The sequence below is a fragment of the Ascaphus truei genome, chromosome 17 (genome assembly GCF_040206685.1).
Source record: "Ascaphus truei isolate aAscTru1 chromosome 17, aAscTru1.hap1, whole genome shotgun sequence".
NCBI lineage: Eukaryota > Metazoa > Chordata > Amphibia > Anura > Ascaphidae > Ascaphus > Ascaphus truei.
This window is the reverse complement of record NC_134499.1, coordinates 19,554,907-19,581,830: the sequence shown is the minus strand read 5'-3', so window position 1 is coordinate 19,581,830 and position 26,924 is coordinate 19,554,907. Positions and strand designations below refer to the sequence as shown.

General features: G+C 55.7%; 1 protein-coding gene across 2 annotated transcripts in view; it reads left to right on the top strand.

Annotated features, from left to right (window-relative positions):
• DOCK3 (dedicator of cytokinesis 3) overlaps positions 1–26,924 on the top strand; it is a 167,715-nt gene that overhangs the window by 102,311 nt on the left and 38,480 nt on the right. For both annotated transcript variants that reach the window (XM_075574192.1, XM_075574193.1), the window contains exons 17-27: positions 3,300–3,406; positions 5,615–5,786; positions 11,122–11,219; positions 11,682–11,765; positions 13,260–13,360; positions 13,724–13,805; positions 14,393–14,563; positions 22,107–22,299; positions 22,857–22,984; positions 24,357–24,503; positions 26,224–26,322. In XM_075574192.1, coding sequence (XP_075430307.1) covers positions 3,300–3,406; positions 5,615–5,786; positions 11,122–11,219; positions 11,682–11,765; positions 13,260–13,360; positions 13,724–13,805; positions 14,393–14,563; positions 22,107–22,299; positions 22,857–22,984; positions 24,357–24,503; positions 26,224–26,322 — 1,382 coding nt within the window. The remainder of the gene's footprint in view (positions 1–3,299; positions 3,407–5,614; positions 5,787–11,121; positions 11,220–11,681; positions 11,766–13,259; positions 13,361–13,723; positions 13,806–14,392; positions 14,564–22,106; positions 22,300–22,856; positions 22,985–24,356; positions 24,504–26,223; positions 26,323–26,924) is intronic.

The window sequence follows — 26,924 nt, the reverse complement described above, 5'->3', positions numbered from 1 at the left end:
ACTGTCACTGCACGCACACTGTCACTGCACGCACACTGTCACTGCATCATGCACACTGTCACTGCACGCACACTGTTACTCTACACTGTCACTGCACGCACACTGTCACTCTACACTGTCACTGCATTGTTACTGCATGCACACTGTCACTGCACGCACACTGTCACTGCATCATGCACACTGTCACTGCACGCACACTGTCACGCTACACTGTCACTGCATTGTTACTGCATGCGCACTGTCACTGCACGCACACTGTCACTGCATCATGCACACTGTCACTGCACGCACACTGTCACTCTACACTGTCACTGCATTGTTACTGCATGCGCACTGTCACTGCACGCACACTGTCACTGCATCATGCACACTGTCACTGCACGCACACTGTTACTCTACACTGTCACTGCACGCACACTGTCACTCTACACTGTCACTGCATTGTTACTACATGCACACTGTCACTGCACGCACACTGTCACTGCATCATGCACACTGTCACTGCACGCACACTGTCACTCTACACTGTCACTGCATTGTTACTGCATGCACACTGTCACTGCACGCACACTGTCACTGCATCATGCACACTGTCACTGCACGCACACTGTTACTCTACACTGTCACTGCACGCACACTGTCACTCTACACTGTCACTGCATTGTTACTGCATGCGCACTGTCACTGTACGCACACTGTCACTGCATCATGCACACTGTCACTGCACGCACACTGTTACTCTACACTGTCACTGCACGCACACTGTCACTCTACACTGTCACTGCATTGTTACTGCATGCACACTGTCACTGCACGCACACTGTCACTGCATCATGCACACTGTCACTGCACGCACACTGTCACTCTACACTGTCACTGCATTGTTACTGCATGCACACTGTCACTGCACGCACACTGTCACTGCATCATGCACACTGTCACTGCACGCACACTGTCACGCTACACTGTCACTGCATTGTTACTGCATGCACACTGTCACTGCACGCACACTGTCACTGCATCATGCACACTGTCACTGCACGCACACTGTTACTCTACACTGTCACTGCACGCACACTGTCACTCTACACTGTCACTGCATTGTTACTGCACGCACACTGTCACTGCATCATGCACACTGTCACTGCACGCACACTGTCACGCTACACTGTCACTGCATTGTTACTGCACGCACACTGTCACTGCATCATGCACACTGTCACTGCACGCACACTGTCACTGCATTGTTACTGCATGCACACTGTCACTGCACGCACACTGTCACGCTACACTGTCACTGCATTGTTACTGCATGCGCACTGTCACTGCACGCACACTGTCACTGCATCATGCACACTGTCACTGCACGCACACTGTTACTCTACACTGTCACTGCACGCACACTGTCACTCTACACTGTCACTGCATTGTTACTACATGCACACTGTCACTGCACGCACACTGTCACTGCATCATGCACACTGTCACTGCACGCACACTGTCACGCTACACTGTCACTGCATTGTTACTGCATGCGCACTGTCACTGCACGCACACTGTCACTGCATCATGCACACTGTCACTGCACGCACACTGTCACTGCACGCACACTGTCACTCTACACTGTCACTGCATTGTTACTGCATGCGCACTGTCACTGCACGCACACTGTCACTGCATCATGCACACTGTCACTGCACGCACACTGTTACTCTACACTGTCACTGCACGCACACTGTCACTCTACACTGTCACTGCATTGTTACTGCATGCACACTGTCACTGCACGCACACTGTCACTGCATCATGCACACTGTCACTGCACGCACACTGTCACTCTACACTGTCACTGCATTGTTACTGCATGCACACTGTCACTGCACGCACACTGTCACTGCATCATGCACACTGTCACTGCACGCACACTGTTACTCTACACTGTCACTGCACGCACACTGTCACGCTACACTGTCACTGCATTGTTACTGCATGCGCACTGTCACTGCACGCACACTGTCACTGCATCATGCACACTGTCACTGCACGCACACTGTTACTCTACACTGTCACTGCACGCACACTGTCACTACACTGTCACTGCATTGTTACTGCATGCACACTGTCACTGCACGCACACTGTCACTGCATCATGCACACTGTCACTGCACGCACACTGTCACGCTACACTGTCACTGCATTGTTACTGCATGCGCACTGTCACTGCACGCACACTGTCACTGCATCATGCACACTGTCACTGCACGCACACTGTCACTCTACACTGTCACTGCATTGTTACTGCATGCGCACTGTCACTGCACGCACACTGTCACTGCATCATGCACACTGTCACTGCACGCACACTGTCACTCTACACTGTCACTGCATTGTTACTGCATGCGCACTGTCACTGCACGCACACTGTCACTGCATCATGCACACTGTCACTGCATCATGCACACTGTCACTGCACGCACACTGTCACTCTACACTGTCACTGCATTGTTACTGCATGCACACTGTCACTGCACGCACACTGTCACTGCATCATGCACACTGTCACTGCACGCACACTGTTACTCTACACTGTCACTGCACGCACACTGTCACTCTACACTGTCACTGCATTGTTACTGCATGCACACTGTCACTGCACGCACACTGTCACTGCATCATGCACACTGTCACTGCACGCACACTGTCACTCTACACTGTCACTGCATTGTTACTGCATGCGCACTGTCACTGCACGCACACTGTCACTGCATCATGCACACTGTCACTGCATCATGCACACTGTCACTGCACGCACACTGTCACTCTACACTGTCACTGCATTGTTACTGCATGCGCACTGTCACTGCACGCACACTGTCACTGCATCATGCACACTGTCACTGCACGCACACTGTTACTCTACACTGTCACTGCACGCACACTGTCACTCTACACTGTCACTGCATTGTTACTGCATGCACACTGTCACTGCACGCACACTGTCACTGCATCATGCACACTGTCACTGCACGCACACTGTCACTCTACACTGTCACTGCATTGTTACTGCATGCGCACTGTCACTGCATCATGCACACTGTCACTGCACGCACACTGTCACTGCATCATGCACACTGTCACTGCACGCACACTGTTACTCTACACTGTCACTGCACGCTCACTGTCACTGCACGCTCACTGTCACTGCACGCTCACTGTCACTGCTCACTGTAAACTTGCACTGCACAATGTCACTGTCACTCTGTGCCTTAACACTTCTCACCTCTGTGACGCTGCTGCAGCGAAGGATAAAGGTGAGAAGAAGCTTTTTGGTTTCTCCTTCACCCCCCTGATGAGGGATGATGGGACCACCCTGTCCGATGACATCCACGAGCTCTATGTCTATAAGGTACGGCCCCTTTCCGTGTCCCCCTTTCATGGCACTCAACGTACTATTCACTGTCCTTTAACTCCCCTCTCCTCCCTGCAGTCTCTTACCCCTCTCACCTTCCTGCACTCTTACCCCTCTCCCCCTGTCACCTTCCTGCCTTCTTACCCCTCTCCCCCTGTCACCTTCCTGCCTTCTTACCCCTCTCCCCCTGTCACCTTCCTGCCTTCTAACCCCTCACCCCCTGTCACTTTCCTGCACTCTTACCCCTCTCCCCCTGTCACCTTCCTGCCTTCTCACCCCTCTCCCCCTGTCACCTTCCTGCACTCTTACCCCTCTCCCCCTGTCACCTCCCTGCAGTCTCTTACCCCACTCCCCCTCTGTCACCTTCCTGCAATCTCTTACCCCTCTCCCCCTGTCACCTCCCTGCAGTCTCTGACCCCTATCTCCCCGTTTCCCCTCCCTGCAGTCTCTCACCCCTCGCCCCATGTGTCCCCTCCCTGCAGTCTCTCACCCCTCTCCCCATGTGTCCCCTCCCTGCAGTCTCTCACCCCTCGCCCCATTTGTCCCCTCCCTGCAGTCTCTCACCCCTCTCCCCATGTGTCCCCTCCCTGCAGTCTCTCACTCCTCTCCCCATGTGTCCCCTCCCTGCAGTCTCTCACCCCTCTCCCCATGTGTCCCCTCCCTGCAGTCTCTCACCCCTCCCCCCCATGTGTCCCCTCCCTGCAGTCTCTCACCCCTCTCACCATGTGTCCCCTCCCTGCAGTCTCTCACCCCTCCCCCCATGTGTCCCCTCCCTGCAGTCTCTCACCCCTCTCACCATGTGTCCCCTCCCTGCAGTCTCTCACCCCTCTCCCCATGTGTCCCCTCCCTGCAGTCTCTCACCCCTCTCCCCATGTGTCCCCTCCCTGCAGTCTCTCACCCCTCTCCCCATGTGCCCCCTCCCTGCAGTCTCTCACCCCTCTACCCATGTGTCCCCTCCCTGCAGTCTCTCACCCCTCCCCCCATGTGTCCCCTCCCCCCATGTGTCCCCTCCCTGCAGTCTCTGACCCCTCCCCCCATGTGTCCCCTCCCTGCAGTCTCTCACCCCTCGCCCCATGTGTCCCCTCCCTGCAGTCTCTCACCCCTCCCCCCATGTGTCCCCTCCCTGCAGTCTCTCAGCCCTCTCCCCATGTGTCCCCTCCCTGCAGTCTCTCACCCCTCGCCCCATGTGTCCCCTCCCTGCAGTCTTTCACCCCTCCCCCCATGTGTCCCCTCCCTGCAATCTCTCACCCCTCCCCCCATGTGTCCCCTCCCTGCAGTCTCTCACCCCTCGCCCCATGTGTCCCCTCCCTGTAGTCTCTCACCCCTCTCCCCATGTGTCCCCTCCCTGCAGTCTCTCACCCTCCTCCCCATGTGTCCCCTCCCTGCAGTCTCTCACCCCTCTCACCATGTGTCCCCTCCCTGCAGTCTCTCACCCCTCCCCCCATGTGTCCCCTCCCTGCAGGCTCTGACACCTCTCCCCATGTGTCCCCTCCCTGCAGTCTCTCACCCCTCTCCCCATGTGTCCCCTCCCTGCAGTCTCTCACCCCCCTCCCCATGTGCCCCCTCCCTGCAGTCTCTCACCCCTCGCCCCATGTGTCCCCTCCCTGCAGGCTCTGACACCTCTCCCCATGTGCCCCCTCCCTGCAGTCTCTCACCCCTCGCCCCATGTGTCCCCTCCCTGCAGTCTCTCACCCCCCTCCCCATGTGCCCCCTCCCTGCAGTCTCTCACCCCTCTCCCCATGTGTCCCCTCCCTGCAGTCTCTCACCCCTCTACCCATGTGTCCCCTCCCTGCAGTCTCTCACCCCTCCACCCATGTGTCCCCTCCCTGCAGTCTCTCACCCCTCGCCCCATGTGTCCCCTCCCTGCAGTCTCTCACCCCTCGCCCCATGTGTCCCCTCCCTGCAGTCTCTCACCCCTCGCCCCATGTGTCCCCTCCCTGCAGTCTCTCACCCCTCTCCCCATGTGTCCCCTCCCTGCAGTCTCTCACCCCTCCCCCCATGTGTCCCCTCCCTGCAGGCTCTGACACCTCTCTCCCCATGTGTCCCCTCCCTGCAGTCTCTCACCCCTCGCCCCATGTGTCCCCTCCCTGCAGTCTCTCACCCCTCCCCCCATGTGTCCCCTCCCTGCAGTCTCTCACCCCTCGCCCCATGTGTCCCCTCCCTGACACTCTGACACCTTTCTGCCCTCCCCCCGCGTCTCTGCAGTGCGACGAGAACAGCACCTTTAATAACCACGCTCTGTACCTGGGCCTCCCGTGCTGTAAGGACGATGCCAGCGGCTGTTCCAACCTCCCCTCCAGCCTCGTCTTCCAGCGCAGCACCAAGGAGACCTTCTGCATCTCCACACAGCTCTGCTCCACCAAGCTCACGCAGAATGGTACAGCACTGCGCGCACACACAGCACCGCGCACACACACAGCACCGCATACACACAGCACCGCACACACAGCGTACCGCACACACAGCGCACCGCACATACACAGCGCACCGCGCAGTCACACAGCTCTACTCCACCAAGCTCACGCAGAATGGTACAGCACTGCGCGCACACACAGCACCGCGCACACACACAGCACCGCACACACACAGCACCGCACACACACAGCACCGCACACACAGCGTACCGCACACACAGCGCACCGCACACACACAGCGCACCGTCAGTCACACAGCTCTGCTCCACCAAGCTCACGCAGAATGGTACAGCACTGCGCGCGCACACAGCACCGCGCACACACACAGCACCGCACACACACAGCACCGCACACACAGCGCACCGCACACACACAGCACCGCACACACACACAGCACCGCACACACACAGCGCACCGCGCAGTCACACAGCTCTGCTCCACCAAGCTCACGCAGAATGGTACAGCACTGCACGCACACACAGCACCGCGCACACACACAGCACCGCACACACACAGTGCACCGCGCAGTCACACAGCTCTGCTCCACCAAGCTCACGCAGAATGGTACAGCACAGCGCGCACACACAGCACCGCTCACACACAGCACCGCGCACACACACAGCGCACCGCACACACACAGTGCACCGCGCAGTCACACAGCTCTGCTCCACCAAGCTCACACAGAATGGTACAGCACAGCGCGCACACACAGCACCGCACACACACAGCACCGCTCACACACAGCACCGCGCAGTCACACAGCTCTGCTCCACCAAGCTCACGCAGAATGGTACAGCACTGCGCGCACACACAGCACCGCGCACACACACAGCACCACACACACACAGCACCGCGCAGTCACACAGCTCTGCTCCACCAAGCTCACGCAGAATGGTACAGCACTGCGCGCACACACAGCACCGCGCACACACACAGCACCGCACACACACAGCACCGCACACACAGCGTACCGCACACACAGCGCACCGCACATACACAGCGCACCGCGCAGTCACACAGCTCTACTCCACCAAGCTCACGCAGAATGGTACAGCACCGCGCGCACACACAGCCACCGCGCACACACACAGCACCGCACACACACAGCACCGCACACACACAGCACCGCACACACAGCGTACCGCACACACAGCACACCGCACACACACAGCGCACCGTCAGTCACACAGCTCTGCTCCACCAAGCTCACGCAGAATGGTACAGCACTGCGCGCGCACACAGCACCGCGCACACACACAGCACCGCACACACACAGCGCACCGCACACACACAGTGCACCGCGCAGTCACACAGCTCTGCTCCACCAAGCTCACACAGAATGGTACAGCACAGCGCGCACACACAGCACCGCACACACACAGCACCGCTCACACACAGCACCGCGCAGTCACACAGCTCTGCTCCACCATGCTCACACAGCACCGCGCACACACACAGCACCGCACACACACAGCGTACCGCACACACAGCGTACCGCACACACAGCGCACCGCACATACACAGCGCACCGCGCAGTCACACAGCTCTACTCCACCAAGCTCACGCAGAATGGTACAGCACTGCGCGCACACACAGCACCGCGCACACACACAGCACCGCACACACACAGCACCGCACCGCACACACACAGCACCGCACACACAGCGTACCGCACACACAGCGCACCGCACACACACAGCGCACCGTCAGTCACACAGCTCTGCTCCACCAAGCTCACGCAGAATGGTACAGCACTGCGCGCGCACACAGCACCGCGCACACACACAGCACCGCACACACACAGCACCGCACACACAGCGCACCGCACACACAGCGCAGCGCACACACACAGCACCGCACACACACAGCACCGCGCACACACACAGCACCGCGCACACACACAGCACCGCGCACACACACAGCACCGCACACACAGCACCGCATACACAGCGCACCGCACACACACAGCACCGCACACACACAGCGCACCGCACACACACAGCGCACCGCACACACACAGCGCACCGCGCAGTCACACAGCTCTGCTCCACCAAGCTCACGCAGAATGGTACAGCACTGCGCGCACACACAGCACCGCGCACACACACAGCACCGCACACACACAGCGCACCGCACACACACAGCGCACAGCGCAGTCACACAGCTCTGCTCCACCAAGCTCACGCAGAATGGTATAGCACTGCGCGCACACACAGCACCGCGCACACACACAGCACCGCACACACACAGCGCACCGCACACACACAGCACTGCACACACACAGCGCACCGCACACACACAGCGCACCGCGCAGTCACACAGCTCTGCTCCACCAAGGTTACGCAGAATGGTACAGCACTGCGCGCACACACAGCACCGCGCACACACACAGCACCGCACACACACAGCGTACCGCGCAGTCACAGCGTACCGCGCAGTCACACAGCTCTGCTCCACCAAGCTCACGCAGAATGGTACAGCACCGCGCGCATACACACCACCGCGCGCATGTACAGCTCTGTTCCACCAAGCTCACACAGAATGGTATAGCACCGCGCACACACACACAGCACCGCATGCACACAGCTCTGCTCCACCAAGCTCACGCAGAATGGTACAGCACCGCGGACACACACAGCACCGCGCGCATACACAGCTCTGCTCCACCAAGCTCAGACAGAATGGTACAGCACCGCACGCTCACACAGCACCGCACACACACAGCACCGCACATACACAGCTCTGTTCCACCAAGCTCACGCAAAATGGTATAGCGCCGAACACACACAGCACCGCACGCTCACACAGCTCTGCTCCATCAAGCTCACGCAGAATGGTACAGCACCGCGGACACACACAGCACCGCGCGCATACACAGCTCTGCTCCACCAAGCTCAGACAGAATGGTACAGCACCGCACGCTCACACAGCACCGCACACACACAGCACCGCACATACACAGCTCTGTTCCACCAAGCTCACGCAGAATGGTATAGCGCCGAACACACACAGCACCGCACGCTCACACAGCTCTGTTCCACCAAGCTCACGCAGAATGGTATAGCACCGCACACACACAGCACCGAACACACACAGCACCGAACACACACAGCACCGAACACACACAGCACCGAACACACAACAGCACCGCACGCTCACACAGCTCTGTTCCACCAAGCTCACGCAGAATGGTATAGCACCGCACACACACAGCACCGAACACACACAGCACCGCACACACACAGCACCGCACACACACAGCACCGAACACACACAGCACCGAACACACACAGCACCGCACGCTCACACAGCTCTGTTCCACCAAGCTCACGCAGAATGGTACAGCACTGCGCGCACACACAGCACCGCGCACACACACAGCACCGCATACACACAGCACCGCACACACAGCGCACCGCACACACAGCGCAGCGCACACACACAGCACCGCACACACACAGCACCGCGCACACACACAGCACCGCGCACACACACAGCACCGCACACACACAGCACCGCATACACAGCGCACCGCACACACACAGCACCGCACACACACAGCGCACCGCACACACACAGCGCACCGCGCAGTCACACAGCTCTGCTCCACCAAGCTCACGCAGAATGGTACAGCACTGCGCGCACACACAGCACCGCGCACACACACAGCACCGCACACACACAGCGCACCGCACACACACAGCGCACAGCGCAGTCACACAGCTCTGCTCCACCAAGCTCACGCAGAATGGTATAGCACTGCGCGCACACACAGCACCGCGCACACACACAGCACCGCACACACACAGCACTGCACACACACAGCGCACCGCACACACACAGCGCACCGCGCAGTCACACAGCTCTGCTCCACCAAGGTTACGCAGAATGGTACAGCACTGCGCGCACACACAGCACCGCGCACACACACAGCACCGCACACACACAGCGTACCGCGCAGTCACAGCGTACCGCGCAGTCACACAGCTCTGCTCCACCAAGCTCACGCAGAATGGTACAGCACCGCGCGCATACACACCACCGCGCGCATGTACAGCTCTGTTCCACCAAGCTCACACAGAATGGTATAGCACCGCGCACACACACACACAGCACCGCATGCACACAGCTCTGCTCCACCAAGCTCACGCAGAATGGTACAGCACCGCGGACACACACAGCACCGCGCGCATACACAGCTCTGCTCCACCAAGCTCAGACAGAATGGTACAGCACCGCACGCTCACACAGCACCGCACACACACAGCACCGCACATACACAGCTCTGTTCCACCAAGCTCACGCAGAATGGTATAGCGCCGAACACACACAGCACCGCACGCTCACACAGCTCTGCTCCATCAAGCTCACGCAGAATGGTACAGCACCGCGGACACACACAGCACCGCGCGCATACACAGCTCTGCTCCACCAAGCTCAGACAGAATGGTACAGCACCGCACGCTCACACAGCACCGCACACACACAGCACCGCACATACACAGCTCTGTTCCACCAAGCTCACGCAGAATGGTATAGCGCCGAACACACACAGCACCGCACGCTCACACAGCTCTGTTCCACCAAGCTCACGCAGAATGGTATAGCACCGCACACACACAGCACCGAACACACACAGCACCGCACACACACAGCACCGAACACACACAGCACCGAACACACACAGCAACGCACGCTCACACAGCTCTGTTCCACCAAGCTCACGCAGAATGGTATAGCACCGCACACACACAGCACCGCACACACACAGCACCGAACACACACAGCACCGCACACACACACAGCTCTGCTCCACCAAGCTCACGCAGAATGGTACAGCACTGCGCGCACACACAGCACCGCGCACGCAGAACCATACCTCACACACAGCTCCTTCCCTCTTTCTTTCTCTTACTTTACTTCTCTCACTCTTCCTGTCATTCTCACTTATTCTCTCTCACCCTCTCTCCTCTTCCTCTCAATCACTCCCTCTCTCCCCCAATTCCCCTCTCCCCCATACCTCTCTCTCTCACCCCCTCCCTCTCTCACCCTATACCTCTATTCACCCCCCCTCTCTCTCTCACCCCCTCCCTCTCTCACCCTATACCTCTATCCACCCCCCCTCTCTCTCTCACCCCCACCCCTCTCTCTCTCCTCTCTCCCCTCTCTCCCCACCCCCCCTCCCTATCACTCTCTCTCTCTTTCTCCCTCTCTCTCCCTCCCTCTTTCTCTTCCTACTCCTCAAACCCCCCTCCACCCCCCCCCCCCGCCTATATCCCCCCTCCTCTCTCTCTCCAGTTGATCTCCTGGCGCTCCTGAAGTGGAAGGTTTCCCCGGATCGAATCCTGGATATTCTTGGCCGCCTGCGACATGTGAACGGAGAGGAGATTGTAAAGGTATAAAGCCCCCCCAGTGTGGGGGAGGTCATAGTGTCCCCACGCGGGGGGAGGTGAGGGAGGTGAGAAGTGGGGGAGGTGAGTGTCCCCTCGCTGGGGGAAGTGGGGGAGGTGAGTGTCCCCTCGGTGGGGGAGGTGGAGGAGGTGAGTGTCCCCTCGGTGGGGGAGGTCAGAGTGTCCCAACACTGGGGGAGGTGGGGGAGGTCAGAGTGTCCCCTCGCTGGGGGAAGTGGGGGAGGTGTGTGTCCCCACGCTGGGGGAAGTGGGGGAGGTGAGTGTCCCCACGCTGGGGGAAGTGGGGGAGGTGAGTGTCCCCTCGGTGAGGGAGGTGAGTGTCCCCACGCTGGGGGAAGTGGGGGAGGTGAGTGTCCCCTCGGTGGGGGAGGTCATAGTGTCCTCACACTGGGGGAGGTGGGGAGGTCAGTAAGGTAAGTGCTCCCCCTCACTCTACGTCCCCCTCAGTTCCTGCAGGACATTCTGGACGCGTTGTTTGTGATTCTGGACGAGAATACTGAGAAGTATGGACTGCTCGTCTTCCAGTCCCTGGTGAGAGACCCGTCCACCCTGCCCCAGCACCCACCCTGCCCCAGCACCCGTCCACCCAGCACCCACCCACCCTGCCCCAGCACCCACCCACCCACCCTGCCCCAGCACCCACCCACCCTGCCCCAGCACCCGTCCACCCAGCACCCACCCACCCTGCCCCAGCACCCACCCACCCACCCTGCCCCAGCACCCACCCACCCTGCCCCAGCACCTACCCTGCCCCAGCACATACCCTGCCCCAGCACCCAGCCAGCCCCAGCACCCACCCACCCTGCCCCAGCACCCACCTACCCTGCCCCAGCACCTACCCTGCCCCAGCACCCACCCACCCTGCCCCAGCACCCACCCACCCTGCCCCAGCACCTACCCTGCCCCAACACCCACCCACCCTGCCCCAGCATCTACCCTACCCCAGCTCCCACCCACTCTGCCCCAGCGCTCACCAACCGTTCCCTCACCGTCCCACCTTGCACCCATATACTCACCCTACACCCACATACCCACCCTGTGCCAGCACCACCCACCCTGCCCCCCCTCGCAATCCTACCCGGCCCCTACCCTCCCACTCTGCATCCACCCTGCCTCACCCACACTGCCCCCACCTACCAACTCTGCCGCAGCACTCATCTTGCCCTTACACATCCTGCACCCACCCACCCTACCCCCACCCTCCCACTAACTAGCCACCCTGCTCCAGCACCCACTCTGCATCTGAACATGTCACCGTTTCTGTGTGTAATTACACCCTCGTCAGGATTACACATCACTGTGTCTGACCCCCCCCCCCCCCACCCTGCCCCTCTACACACTGTGTCTGCCCTCCCCCCCGCCCCTCTACACACACACACACACACACACACACGTATAGATCACGTTATCACTGTGTCTGACCATCCCCACACACATGTGTAGATCACGTTATCGCTGTGTCTGACCGTCCCCACACACTCACGTGTAGATCTCACCCCTCCTGCACACACACGTGTAGATCTCACCCCTCCTGCACACACACGTGTAGATCTCACCCCTCCTGCACACACACCTGTAGATCTCACCCCTCCTGCACACACACGTGTAGATCTCACCCCTCCTGCACACACACATGTAGATCTCACCCCTCCTGCACACACACGTGTAGATCTCACCCCTCCTGCACACACACGTGTAGATCTCACCCCTCCTGCACACAAACCTGTAGATCTCACCCCTCCTGCACACACACACGTGTAGATCTCACCCCTCCTGCACACACACATGTAGATCTCACCCCTCCTGCACACACACGTGTAGATCTCACCCCTCCTGCACACACACCTGTAGATCTCACCCCTCCTGCACACACACGTGTAGATCTCACCCCTCCTGCACACACACGTGTAGATCTCACCCCTCCTGCACACACACGTGTAGATCTCACCTCTCCTGCACACACACGTGTAGATCTCACCCCTCCTGCACACACACGTGTAGATCTCACCCCTCCTGCACACACAGGTTTTCATCATCAACCTCCTGCGGGACAGTAAATTCTATCACTTCCGACCTGTGATGGATACGTACATCCAGAAGCACTTCGCTGGAGCCCTGGCATACAAGTGAGTGCGAGAGGGCACTGCCAAGGGAGGGGGCAATGGGTGGAGGCAGTGCCAAGGGAGGGAGCAATGGGTGGAGGCAGTGCCAAGGGAGGGGGCAATGGGTGGAGGCAGTGCCAAGGGAGGGAGCAATGGGTGGAGGTAGTGCCAAGGGAGGGAGCAATGGGTGGAGGCAGTGCCAAAGGAGGGGCAATGGGTAGAGGCAGTGCCAAGGGAAGGGGCAATTGGTTGAGGCACTGCCAAGGGAGGGCTCAATGGGTGGAGGCACAGCCAACAGAGGGGGCTCTTCCATGTGAGTGTCGGGAAGAGGGGGGGACAGTGCCAGGCTGATTCTGATGGTTCCCCTAATATCTCTCTCTGCTGCAGGGAGCTAATCCGATGTTTAAAATGGTACATGGAGCGCTCAGCTGAACTTGTGAGGCAGGACCACATCCAGGAAGCAATGAAGGTGCGAGCATGGGGGGTGGGAGGGGCACAGAGGGGGAGGTGCTATACAGGACAGGAGATATGGGGATAATAAAGGGGGGGATATAGGGAGTCAGATGATGGGTTATAGTGGGGGGAGTTTGGGCGTAATTGCAAATGCTGCTCACCCTGCCCGCAGTTAGCCTCCTGCCCCCTCACCCCGCCTCCTGCCCCCTCACCCCACCCGCAGTCAGTATTCTGCCCCCTCACCCCCGCCCACAGTCAGCATCCTGCCACCCCATCCATAGTGAGCGTGCAGCCTCTCCCCCCCCCCCCCCACAGTCAGCATACCCCCTCTCTCCCCCCCTGCCTGCATTCAGCGTGCCCCCTCTCTCCCCCCCCTGCCCACAGTCAGCGTGCCCCCTCTCTCCCCCTGCCCACAGTCAGCATGCCCCCTCTCCCACCCCCACAGTCAGCGTGCCCCCTCTCTCCCCCCTGCCCAGGCAGCGTTCTCCCTCTCTCCCCCCTGCCCACAGTCAGCGTGCCCCCTCTCTCCCCCCTGCCCGCAGTCAGCGTGCCCCCTCTCTCCCCCCCCTGCCCGCAGTCAGCGTGCCCCCTCTCTCCCCCCAGGCGCTGGAGTACCTCTTTAAGTTCATCGTGCAGTCCCGCCTGCTCTTCGCTCGCTCCGCGGGCAGCTTGGAGGATGAGCAGTTCCGCTGCAGCATCCGAGAGCTGTTCCAGTCCGTCCGCTTCGTGCTGAGCCTGGGCACACGCAGCTCGGACACCATGCTGGGCACACAGGTGAGGGGCACAGGGGGGTACAGCTGTGGGGCAGTTGGGGCACCACGCTAACACGGGGAAGAAGACACAGACTGACCCGGGATAGGATGCAGGGAGCTGACCTCTGTCCTCTTAACCCCTTCACTGCCAGAGGGGAAAGACATGCATTGCTTTCAATAAGGTCTCTGACCCCTGTGGTGTTAAAAGTCCCAGGATCGCTGCTCTCTCTGCTTCTGTTGTCTCCCCTCTCTCCTCTCTCTCTTCGCTTCCCGCGCTTCTCTCCCCACTCTATGCTTCTCTTCTCTCCACGCGCCCCTCTCCCCTCTCTCTTCGCTTCCCGCGCCCCTCTCCCCTCTCTCTTCGCTTCCCACGCCCCTCTCCCCTCCTCTCTCTTCTCTCCCCGCGCTCCTCTACCCACTCTCTGCTTCTCTTCTCTCCCCGCGCCCCTCTCCCCTCTCTCTGCTTCTCTTCTCTCCCCGCGCTCCTCTCCCCACTCTCTGCTTCTCTTCCCTCCCCGCACTCCTCTCCCCGCGTTCCTCTCTGCTTCTCTTCGCTCCTCTCTCTCTGCTTCTCCTGTCCCCACGCTCCTCTCCCCTCTCTTCTCTTCTTTTTTCTCCCCGCACTCCTCTCCTCTCTCTGCTTCCCTCCTCTCCCTGCACTCCTCTCGCCCCTCTCTCTGCTTCTCTTCTTTCCCTGCACTCCTCTCGCCCCTGTCTCTGCTTCTCTCCTCTCCCTGCACTCTTCTCACCCCTCTCTGCTTCTCTCCTCTCCCTGCACTCCTCTCGCCCCTCTCTCTGCTTCTTTCCTCTCCCTGCACTCCTCTCGCCCCTCTCTGCTTCTCTCCTCTCCCTGCACTCCTCTCGCCCCTCTCTCTGCTTCTCTCCTCTCCCTGCATTCCTCTTGCCCCTCTCTCTGCTTCTCTCCCCTCCCCACGCTATTCTCGCCCCTCTCTCTGCTTCTCTCCTGTCTCCTTACATCTTCTCTTTTTTTCCTTGCCTGCGCCTCTCTATTTCTCTCTTTCACCTTGGCTTTTTCTCCACCTCTCCTCCCCTCTGCTTCTCCTCCTTCCTCTCCCTCCCTCTCTTCCATAATTTGAAGCCCCCTGCGGCCGGAGGACAGGTGAGCGGGACGGGAGAAACCCGCCCCCCAAAAGTTTGGGGGCTCTCAAAATGCCCCCACATTCTGCTGTGTAAGTAGAACCCCCCACTCCCCGAAACCTTACTGCTCTCCCACCTCCATCACATGGTCTGTGGGCTTGGTCAGCGGGTCCCCCCTCTCTAGGGGCAGAGGTGACACCCCCTGCACTTACAGTGCCCCCTCACTCCCCTCTCCCCTCCTCTCACTCCTGTTCACACAGTTTTGCATGAATTCGGGCAGATTTATCAGAGGAGAAATTAACATCTCAGTCTGGGGCACCTGATAAATCTGTGTGTGTGTGTGTATGTGTGTTACTGAAGGAGTGTGTCAGAGGCATGCCTGTATCTGTGTGTGTGTGTGTGTGTTACTGAAGGAGTGTGTCAGAGGCATGCCTGTATCTGTGTGTGTGTGTGTGTGTTACTGAAGGAGTGTGTCAGAGGCATGCCTGTATCTGTGTGTGTGTGTGTGTGTGTGTGTGTGTGTGTGTGTGTGTGTGTGTGTGTGTGTGTGTGTGTGTGTGTGTGTGTGTGTGTGTGTGTGTGTGTGTTACTGAAGGAGTTTGTCAGAGGCATGCCTGTATGTGTGTGTGTGTGTGTTACTGAAGGAGTGTGTCAGAGGCATGCCTGTATCTGTATGTGTGTGTGTTACTGAAGGAGTGTGTCAGAGGCATGCCTGTATCTGTGTGTGTGTGTGTGTGTGTGTGTGTGTGTGTGTGTGTGTGTGTGTGTGTGTTACTGAAGGAGTTTGTCAGAGGCATGCCTGTATGTGTGTGTGTGTGTGTTACTGAAGGAGTGTGTCAGAGGCATGCCTGTATCTGTATGTGTGTGTGTTACTGAAGGTGTGTGTCAGAGGCATCCCTGTATTTGTGTGTGTGTGTATGTGTGTGTGTTATTGAAGGTGTGTGCCAGAGGCATGCCTGTATCTGTGTGTGTGTGTGTGTTATTGAAGGTGTGTGCCAGAGGCATTCCTGTATCTGTGTGTGTGTGTGTGTGTGTGTGTTATTGAAGGAGTGTGTCAGAGGCATGCCTGTGTGTGTGTGTGTTACTGAAGGTGTGTGCCAGAGGCATGCCTATATCTCTGTGTGTGTGTGTGTGTTTGTGTTAATAAAGGAGTGTGTCAGAGGCATGCCTGTATCTGTGTGTGTCTGTGTGTGTTACTGAATCAGTGTGTCAGAGGCATGCCTGTATCTGTGTGTGTCTGTGTGTGTTACTGAAGGAGTGTGTCAGAGGCATGCCTTTATCGGTGTGTTGTTCTGTGTGTGTGTGTGTGTGTGTGGTTACCTGCAGGAGTGTGTCAGAGGCATGCCTGTATGGGTGTGAGGTTATGTGTGTGTGGTTACCTGCAGGAGTGTGTCAGGGGCATGCCTGTATGGGTGTGAGGTTATGTGTGTGTGTGTGTGTGTGTGTGTGTGTGTGTGTGTTACTGCAGGAGTGTGTCAGAGGCATGCCTGTATGGGTGTGAGGCTCTGTGTGTGTGTGTGTGTGTGTGTGTGTGTGTGTGTGTGTGTGTGTGTGTGTGTGTGTGTGTGTGTGTGTGTGTGTGTGTGTGTGTGTGTGTGTGTGTTACTGCAGGAGTGTGTCAGAGGCATGCCTGTATGGTTGTGAGGTTATTTGTGTGTGTGTGTGTGTGTGTGTGTGTGTGTGTGTTACTGCAGGAGTGTGTCAGAGGCATGCCTGTATGGGTGTGAGGTTGTGTGTGTGTGTGTGTGTGTTACTGCAGGAGTGTGTCAGAGGCATGCCTGTATAGGTGTGAGGTTATGTGTGTGTGTGTGTGTGTGTGTGTGTGTGTTACTGCAGGAGTTTGTCAGAGGCATGCCTGTATGGGTGTGAGGTTATGTGTGTGTGTGTGTGTGTGTGTGTGTGTGTGTGTGTGTGTGTGTGTGTGTGTGTGTGTGTGTGTGTGTGTGTTACTGCAGGAGTGTGTCAGAGGCATGCCTGTATGGGTGTGAGGTTGTGTGTGTGTGTGTGTGTGTGTGTGTGTGTGTGTGTGTGTGTGTGTGTGTGTGTGTTACTGCAGGAGTGTGTCAGAGGCATGTCTGTATGGGTGGCCATGTCTCTCCTGTATTATATGTTTTTTCATGAGCTGCTGCCAATGTTGTGTGTAGTTGTTTGTCGGTATGTATAGTTGTGTGTAGGGATGTCGTGTATTGTTTTGAAGTTGTGTGATGATGTTATGTAGTTGTGTGGTGGTGTTATGTAGTTATGATGGTGTTATATAGTTGTGTGGTGGTGTTATAGTTGTGTGGTGATATGTAGTTGTGTGGTGGTGTTATGTAGTTGTGTGGTGGTGTTATATAGTTGTGTGGTGGTGTTATGTAGTTGTGTGGTATTGTTATGTAGTTGTGTGGTGATATGTAGTTGTGTGGTGGTGTTATGTAGTTGTGTGGGGATATGTAGTTGTGTGGTGGTGTTATATAGTTGTGTGGTGGTGTTATGTAGTGTGTGGTGATATGTAGTTGTGTGGTGATATGTAGTTGTGTGGTGGTGTTATATAGTTGTGTGGTGACATGTAGTTGTGTGGTGGTGTTATATAGTTGTGTGGTGGTGTTATGTAGTTGTGTGGAGGTGTTATGTAGTTGTGTGGTGGTGATATGTAGTTGTGTGGTGGTGTTATGTAGTTGTGTGGTGGTGGAAGCCACTTCACAAAAGTGGAAGTAGGGAAGAGGAATGTCATACAAGCGTGATTGATTTTGTGGACTGGGTCATTAAGGTAACAGATCAGGGGGACGCAGTAGATGCAGTTACCTAGATTTTAGTGAGGTCTTCCACACTGTCCCACAGATAAACAAGGTGCAATGTTTGGGATTGAAGTCTAAGGTGGAAGAATGGGTAAGACATTGGTTGAGGGATCAGTGGCAGAGAGTTGGGGTAAATGGATAAGACATTGGATGAAGGATCGGCGGCAGAGAGTTGGGGTATTGGATGAGGGATCGGCGGCAGAGAGTTGTGGTAAATGGATGAGACATTGGATGAGGGATCGGCGGCAGAGAGTTGGTGCAATGGATGAGACATTGGATGATGGCAGCAGGATGTTAGGGTGTATAGGGAGAGGTATTAGCAGCAGGATGTTAGGGTGTATAGGGAGAGGTATTTGCAGCGGGATGTTAGGGTGTATAGGGAGAGGTATTAGCAGCAGGGTGTTAGGGTGTATAGGGAGAGGTATTAGCAGCAGGATGTTAGGGTGTATAGGGAGAGGTATTAGCAGCAGGGTGTTAGGGTGTATAGGGAGAGGTATTAGCAGCGGGATGTTAGGGTGTATAGGGAGAGGTATTAGTAGTAGTATGTTAGGGTGTATAGGGAGAGGCATTTGCAGCGGGATGTTAGGGTGTATAGGGAGAGGTATTAGCAGCAGGGTGTTAGGGTGTATAGGGAGAGGTATTAGCAGCGGGATGTTAGGGTGTATAGGGAGAGGTATTAGCAGCAGGATGTGGGGTGTATAGGGAGAGGTATTAGCAGCGGGATGTTAGGGTGAATAGGGAGAGGTATTAGTAGTAGTATGTTAGGATGTATAAGGAGAGGTATTAGCATCGGGATGTGGGGTGTATAGGAATAGGTATTAGCAGCAGGATGTGGGGTGTGTAGGGAGAGGTATTAGCAGCAGGATGTGGGATGTATAGAGAGAGGTATTAGCAGCAGGATGTTAGGGTTTATAGGGAGAGGTATTAGCAGCGGGATGTGGGGTGTGTAGGGAGAGGTATTAGCAACAAGGTGTTAGGGTGTATAGGGAGAGGTATTAGCAGCAGGATGTGGGGTGTATAGGGAGAGGTATTAGCAGCAGGATGTTAGGGTGTATAGGGACAGGTATTAGCAGCAGGATGTTAGGGTGTATAGGGAGAGGTATTAGCAGCAGGGTGTTAGGGTGTGTAGGGAGAGGTATTAGCAGCAGGATGTGGGGAGTATAGGGAGAGGTATTAGCAGCAGGATGTGGGGTGTATAGGGAGAGGTATTAGCACCGGGATGTGGGGTGTGCAGGGAGAGATATTAGCAGCGGGATGTGGGTTGTATAGGGAGAGGTATTAGCAGCAGGATGTGGGGTGTATACGGAGAGGTATTAGCAGCAGGATATGGGGTGTATAGGGAGAGGTATTAGCAGCAGGATGTTAGGGTGTATAGGGAGAGGTATTAGCAGCAGGGTGTTAGGGTGTATAGGGAGAGGTATTAGCAGCAGGGTGTTAGGGTGTATAGGGAGAGATATTAGCAGCAGGATGTGGGGAGTATAGGGAGAGGTATTAGCAGCAGGATGTGGGGAGTATAGGGAGAGGTATTAGCAGTGGTATGTGGGTGTATAGGGAGAGGTATTAGCAGCAGGATGTGGGGTGTATAGGGAGAGGTATTAGCAGCAGGATGTGGGGTGTATAGGGAGAGGTATTAGTAGTAGTATGTTAGGATGTATAAGGAGAGGTATTAGCAGCAGGATGTGGGGTGTATAGGGAGAGGTATTAGCAGCGGGGTGTTAGGGTGTATAGGGAGAGGTATTAGCAGCAGGATGTTAGGGTGTATAGGGAGAGGTATTAGTAGTAGTATGTTAGGATGTATAAGGAGAGGTATTAGCATCGGGATGTGGGGTGTATAGGGATAGGTATTAGCAGCAGGATGTTAGGGTGTATAGGGAGAGGTATTAGCAGCAGGATGTGGGATGTATAGGGAGAGGTATTAGCAGCGGGATGTTAGGGTGTATAGGGAGAGGTATTAGCAGCAGGATGTGGGGTGTGTAGGGAGAGGTATTAGCAGCAGGATGTGGGGTGTATAGAGAGAGGTATTAGCAGCGGGATGTTAGGGTGTATAGGGAGAGGTATTAGCAGCAGGATGTGGGGTGTATAGGGAGAGGTATTAGCAGCAGGAGGTATAGAGAGAGATATTAGCAGTGGGGTGTTAGGGTGTATAGGGAGAGGTATTAGCAGCGGGATGTTAGGGTGTATAGGGAGAGGTATTAGCAGTGGGATGTTAGGGTGTATAGGGAGATGTATTAGCAGCGGGTGTTAGGGTGTATAGGGAGAGGTATTAGCAGCGGGATGTTAGGGTGTATAGGGAGAGGTATTAGCAGCGGGATGTTAGGGTGTATAGGGAGAGGTATTAGCAGCAGGATGTGGGGTGTATAGGGAGAGGTATCAGCAGCGGGATGTGGGGTGTATAGGGAGAGGTATTAGTAGCGGGGTGTTAGGGTGTATAGGGAGAGGTATTAGCAGCGGGATGTTAGGGTGTATAGGGAGAGGTATTAGCAGCAGGATGTGGGGTGTATAGGGAGAGGTATTAGCAGCAGGATGTTAGGGTGTATAGGGAGAGGTATTAGCAGCAGGATGTGGGGTGTATAGGGAGAGGTTTTAGCAGCGGGTGTTAGGGTGTATAGGGAGAGGTATTAGCAGCGGGGTGTTAGGGTGTATAGGGAGAGGTATTAGCAGCAGGATGTGGGGTGTATAGGGAGAGGTATAAGCAGCAGGATGTGGGGTGTATAGGGAGAGGTATTAGCAGCTTGATGTTAGGGTGTATAGGGAGAGGTATTAGCAGCAGGATGTGGGGTGTATAGGGAGAGGTATTAGCAGCAGGATGTGGGGTGTATAGGGAGAGGTATTAGCAGCTTGATGTTAGGGTGTATAGGGAGAGGTATTAGCAGCAGGATGTGGGGTGTATAGGGAGAGGTATTAGCAGCAGGATGTGGGGAGTATAGGGAGAGGTATTAGCAGCAGGATGTGGGGTGTATAGGGAGAGGTATTAGCAGCAGGATGTTAGGGTGTATAGGGAGAGGTATTAGTAGCAGGATGTGGGGAGTATAAGGAGAGGTATTAGCAGCAGGATGTGGGGTGTATAGGGAGAGGTATTAGCAGCAGGATGTGGGGTGTATAGGGAGAGGTATTAGCAGCAGGATGTGGGGAGTATAGGGAGAGATATTAGCAGCGGGATGTGGGGTGTATAGGGAGAGGTATTAGCAGGGTGTTAGGGTGTCTAGGGAGAGGTATTAGCAGCGGGATGTGGGTGTATAAGGAGAGATATTAGCAGCGGGATGTGGGGTGTGTAGGGAGAGGTATTAGCAGTGGTATGTGGGTGTATAGGGAGAGGTATTAGCATCTTAATATGTACATCTTAGAGGTCTATAGTATATATAAAGGGTTAATATATACAGCTTTGAGGAGAGAGAGATATGAGAGAAACTTTAATGAAAGGGTGGTGGATTCATGGAACAGCCTCCCAGCAGAGGTGGTAGGGCTAATACAGTAAGGGAATTCACACCTAGACATAAGGCCAGATCCTAAATAAGAAACAATAAACAAAGATCTGCTCGGGTGTGAGGTTTTACAGCGGGCGGGAGTAGGGGCAGAGTTCGGGCTTCGCATGCTTCTTACCTGCCGTCACATTGGATGTCTCTGTGTGGTGGTGCAGTGATGCTGTGTAGTGTTGTGTAGTGATATTGTGTTGTTGTGTGACCCCCGCAGGCCGCCCTGCTCAGCTCTTTCCCCGCTATCTTCGAGGAGTTGTTGCACATGTTTGCCGTGCCGGAGGTGGCAGAGTTTGCCCGTGGCACATTAAGCAGTCTCCCCAGCACCCTGCACCTGGGACAGTCCATGGACGTGGTCAAGCTGCAGTCTCTCGCCCGCACTGTGGACAGCCGGCTCTTCTCCTACCCAGGTAGGGCACCTGCAGGGGGCAAAGGGTGTGGATGCAAGGGAATGTGTACCAGGCAGTGAATGCCAGTGTGTGCCTGGGTATGTGTGCCAATCAGTGAGTGCCAGTGTGTGCCAGGCAGTGAGTGCCAGTGTGTGCCAGGCAATGTGTGCCAATCAGTGAGTGCCAATGTGTGCCAGGCAGTTAGTGCCAGTGTGTGCCAGGCAATGTGTGCCAATAAGTGAGTGCCAGGCAGTGAGTGCCAGTGTGTGCCAGGCAATGTGTGCCAATCAGTGAGTGCCAGTGTGTGCCAGGCAATGTGTGCCAATAAGTGAGTGCCAGACAATGTGTGCCAATCAGTGAGTGCCAGTGTGTGCCAGGCAGTGAGTGCCAGTGTGTGCCAGGCAATGTATGCCAATCAGTGAAAGCCAATGTGTGCCAGGCAGTGAGTGCCAGTGTGTGCCAGGCAATGTGTGCCAGTGTGTGCAGGGGGTGTCAGTGTGTACCAGGCTGTGCAGTGTCAGACTGCACAGGGTGGCTGTGGGAGGCACTGTGTGTCAGCGAGTGCCCCTCGCCCACAGATGCCCGCCAGATCCTGCTGCCCGTGGTTCTCCATCACATCCACCTGCACTTGCGGCAGCAGAAGGAGCTTCTCGTCTGCTCTGGGATCCTCAGCAGCATCTTCTCCATCATCAAGAGCAGCTCTGCGGTGAGGGAGCGTCTGCTGAGTGCCAACCTAGCAATGCGCCCGAGCTTTACCCAGTGCCAGCCTGCACCCAACATCATACCAAAACTATACCCAGTGCCAGCCTGCACTCAACATCATACCCAGTGCCAGCCTGCACCCAACATCATACCAAAACTATACCCAATGCCAGCCTGCACCCAACATCATACCCAATGCCAGCCTGCACCCAACATCATACCAAAACTATACCCAGTGCCAACCTGCACCCAACATCATACCAAAACTATACCCAGTGCCAGCCTGCACCCAACATCATACCAAAACTATACCCAGTGCCAGCCTGCACCCAACATCATACCCAGTGCCAGCCTGCACCCAACATCATACCCAGTGCCAGCCTGCACCCAACATCATACCCAGTGCCAGCCTGCACCCAACATCATACCCAGTGCCAGCCTGCACCCAACATCATACCCAGTGCCAGCCTGCACCCAACATCATACCCAGTGCCAGCCTGCACCCAACATCATACCAAAACTATACCCAGTGCCAGCCTGCACCCAACATCATACCCAGTGCCAGCCTGCACCCAACATCATACCCAGTGCCAGCCTGCACCCAACATCATACCAAAACTATACCCAATGCCAGCCTGCACCCAACATCATACCCAGTGCCAGCTTGCACCCAACATCATACCCAGTGCCAGCCTGCACCCAACATCATACCCAGTGCCAGCCTGCACCCAACATCATACCCAGTGCCAGCCTGCACCCAACATCATACCCAGTGCCAGCCTGCACCCAACATCATACCAAAACTATACCCAGTGCCAGCCTGCACCCAACATCATACCCAGTGCCAGCCTGCACCCAACATCATACCCAGTGCCAGCCTGCACCCAACATCATACCCAGTGCCAGCCTGCACCCAACATCATACCCAGTGCCAGCTTGCACCCAACATCATACACAGACTGTGGCCAGTGCCAGCCTGCACCCAGAATATACCCATTGCCAGCCTGCACCCAGAATATACCCATTGCCAGCCTGCACCCAGAATATACCCAGACTACACCCAGTGTCAGCCCCACACAGAATTGTACCCAGTTCATGGCCACCTAGGAACACTCCCGGCCCATACTAGATGCCAGACAGCAGCCAGCTATAACCTACACCATGCCTAGTGCCAACCTGCACCCAAAAAAGTTCCCAGCTAATGCCTAGTGCCAGCCTGCACCTGACAAGGCACCCAACTTATGTCCGCACCTATCTAGAAAAACATGCACCCCATTCCTAGTGCCAGCTTGCACCTAACAGTGACAATGCCCAAGCAATGTGTCCAGGCCATGCCCAGCATTGCCCGCTTCCCCCTGTGACTGTCTCTCTGGCAGGAGGTGGATGTAGAAGAGGAGGTCCAGATGTTACAGGAGAGTTTGCTTGACGTGCTGCTCCAGACGCTGCTCGCCATCATGAGCAAATCTCAGGCCCCGGAGGCGGTAAGAGGCCAGCGGTGCCCGCAGTGTACGGCAGAGATCACCGTTAGTAACTAACAATCACTTCTTCTTCTTCTTTCTTCTCTCTAACCCCCGTCACCATTCTGTACATCACCCCCCGCACAGCGGATTCTTTGGCAGCCTCCTGGCACCGCAGACACACCGCTGGCAGAGCGCACGCACTGCACCGCACGTAGCTCTGTGCCCGCAGACACCCAGCTCCCTTCTCTGTCTGCATGGCGACCGCAGGATTACCAAGGGGGATTTGCGTGCTTGTGTATGTGTGTGCGTGTGCATGTGTGTATGTGTGTGCGTGTGTATGTGTGTGTGTGTACAGTATGTGTGTGCGTGTGTATGTGTGCTTGTGTATGTGTGTGCGTGTGCATGTGTATGTGTGTGCGTGTGTATGTGTGCATGTGCATATAACAAGTTAATGTGATTGCAAGTGTTTGTATGCATATATGTGTAATTGTGTGTATGTACTATATGAGTATAGATATATAGATGTATGAGTGTATGTGTGTAAATATATATATATATATATATATATATATATATATATATATATATATATATATATGTGTGTGTGTGTGTATGTATGAGTATGTGTGTGTGTGTGTGTGTGTGTATGTATGAGTATGTGTGTGTGTATGTGTGTGTGTGTGTGTGTGTGTGTGTGTGTGTGTGTGTGTGTGTGTGTGTGTGTATGAGTATATGTGTGTGTGTGTGTATATATACGTGTGTATGCATAAGTATATGTGTGTGTATGAATGAATATATATATATATATGCGTATGTTTGTATGAGTATATATTTGTGTGTGTGTGTGTATGTATGTATGAGTATATATGAGTGTGTGCGTGAGTATATGTGTGTGTGTGTGTATATGTTTGTGTGTGTATGCATAAGTATATGTGTGTGTATGAATATACATGTGTGTGTATGAGTATGTATACATGTGTGTGTATGAATATATATATGTGTGTATGAGTATGTATACATGTGTGTGTATGAGTATTTATATATTACACTGTACAGAGCAGTATTATGAAACCGTACACTACAGGACAGAGTGCTGGGCGGGGGGGTTTAGTCAGGGGCGGGCGGGTTACCCGGGGGTGGGGGGGGGGTGTGTGGTTCCCCCAATGTTGTTCTGACTAAAACTGTATCACTCACCATCTTACAATCCCCCTGTGCCCCTCTCATCCTATAAATACCCCCTGTGCCCCCTCTCATCCTATAAATACCCCCTGTGCCCCTCTCATCCTATAAATACCCCCTGTGCCCCTCTCATCCTATAAATACCCCCTGTGCCCCCTCTCACCCTATAAATACCCCCTGTGCCCCCTCTCATCCTATAAATACCCCCTGTGCCCCCTCTCACCCTATAAATACCCCCTGTGCCCCCTCTCATCCTATAAATACCCCCTGTGCCCCCTCTCATCCTATAAATACCCCCTGTGCCCCCTCTCATCCTATAAATACCCCCTGTGCCCCCTCTCATCCTATAAATACCCCCTGTACCCCCTCTCATCCTATAAATACCCCCTGTGCCCCCTCATCCTATAAATACCCCCTGTGCCCCCTCTCACCCTATAAATACCCCCTGTGCCCCCTCTCATCCTATAAATACCCCCTGTGCCCCCTCTCACCCTATAAATACCCCCTGTGCCCCCTCTCACCCTATAAACACCCCCTGTGCCCCCTCTCATCCTATAAACACCACCTGTGCCCTTTGAGTGCTCTGACTCTGCTCCCCTGGCAGGGGGAGTATGTTTCCTGCCTCCTGTCCCTGCTGCGCCTGATGTCAGATACTCACTACCAGCATCTACTACACAACTTCCAGAGCAAGGACGAGCTCAAGGTAACTCGGGCACGATCGCATTCGGCGTGGGAAGGGGGGTAGGACAGCATTGGGGAGAGGGGCAGGAATGTGTGGGAGGGGCAGGACAGCAGGGAAGGGGCAGGACAGCTGAGGCAGGAGTAGGGCTGTGGGGGAGAGGCAGGACCGTGGAGGGGGGCAGGAGGGCAAGACTGCAGGGGGGTTATGCTGGGGAGCTGGGGAGGGGGACAATTGTGGGGGTGAGAGGTAATATGGTGGGCACAACTTCAGGTGAGGGGCAGGATAGCAGGGACTATTGTAATACTGGTGGCAGGACAGCAGGGAGTCCTCTAATAGTGGACACAGTGTTTCAATTATTGGGGTAACACCAGGGCAGTATGCCAGTTATTGGGGTAACACAGGGGGCAGTATGCCAGTTATTGGGGTGACACAGGGGGCAGTATGCCCATTATTGGGGTGACACAGGGGGCAGTATGTCAGTTATTGGGGTGACACAGGGGGCAGTATGCCAGTTATTGGGGTGACACAGGGGGCAGTATGCCAGTTATTGGGGTGACACAGAGGACAGTATGCCAGTTATTGGGGTGACACAGAGAGCAGTATGCCAGTTATTGGGGTGACAC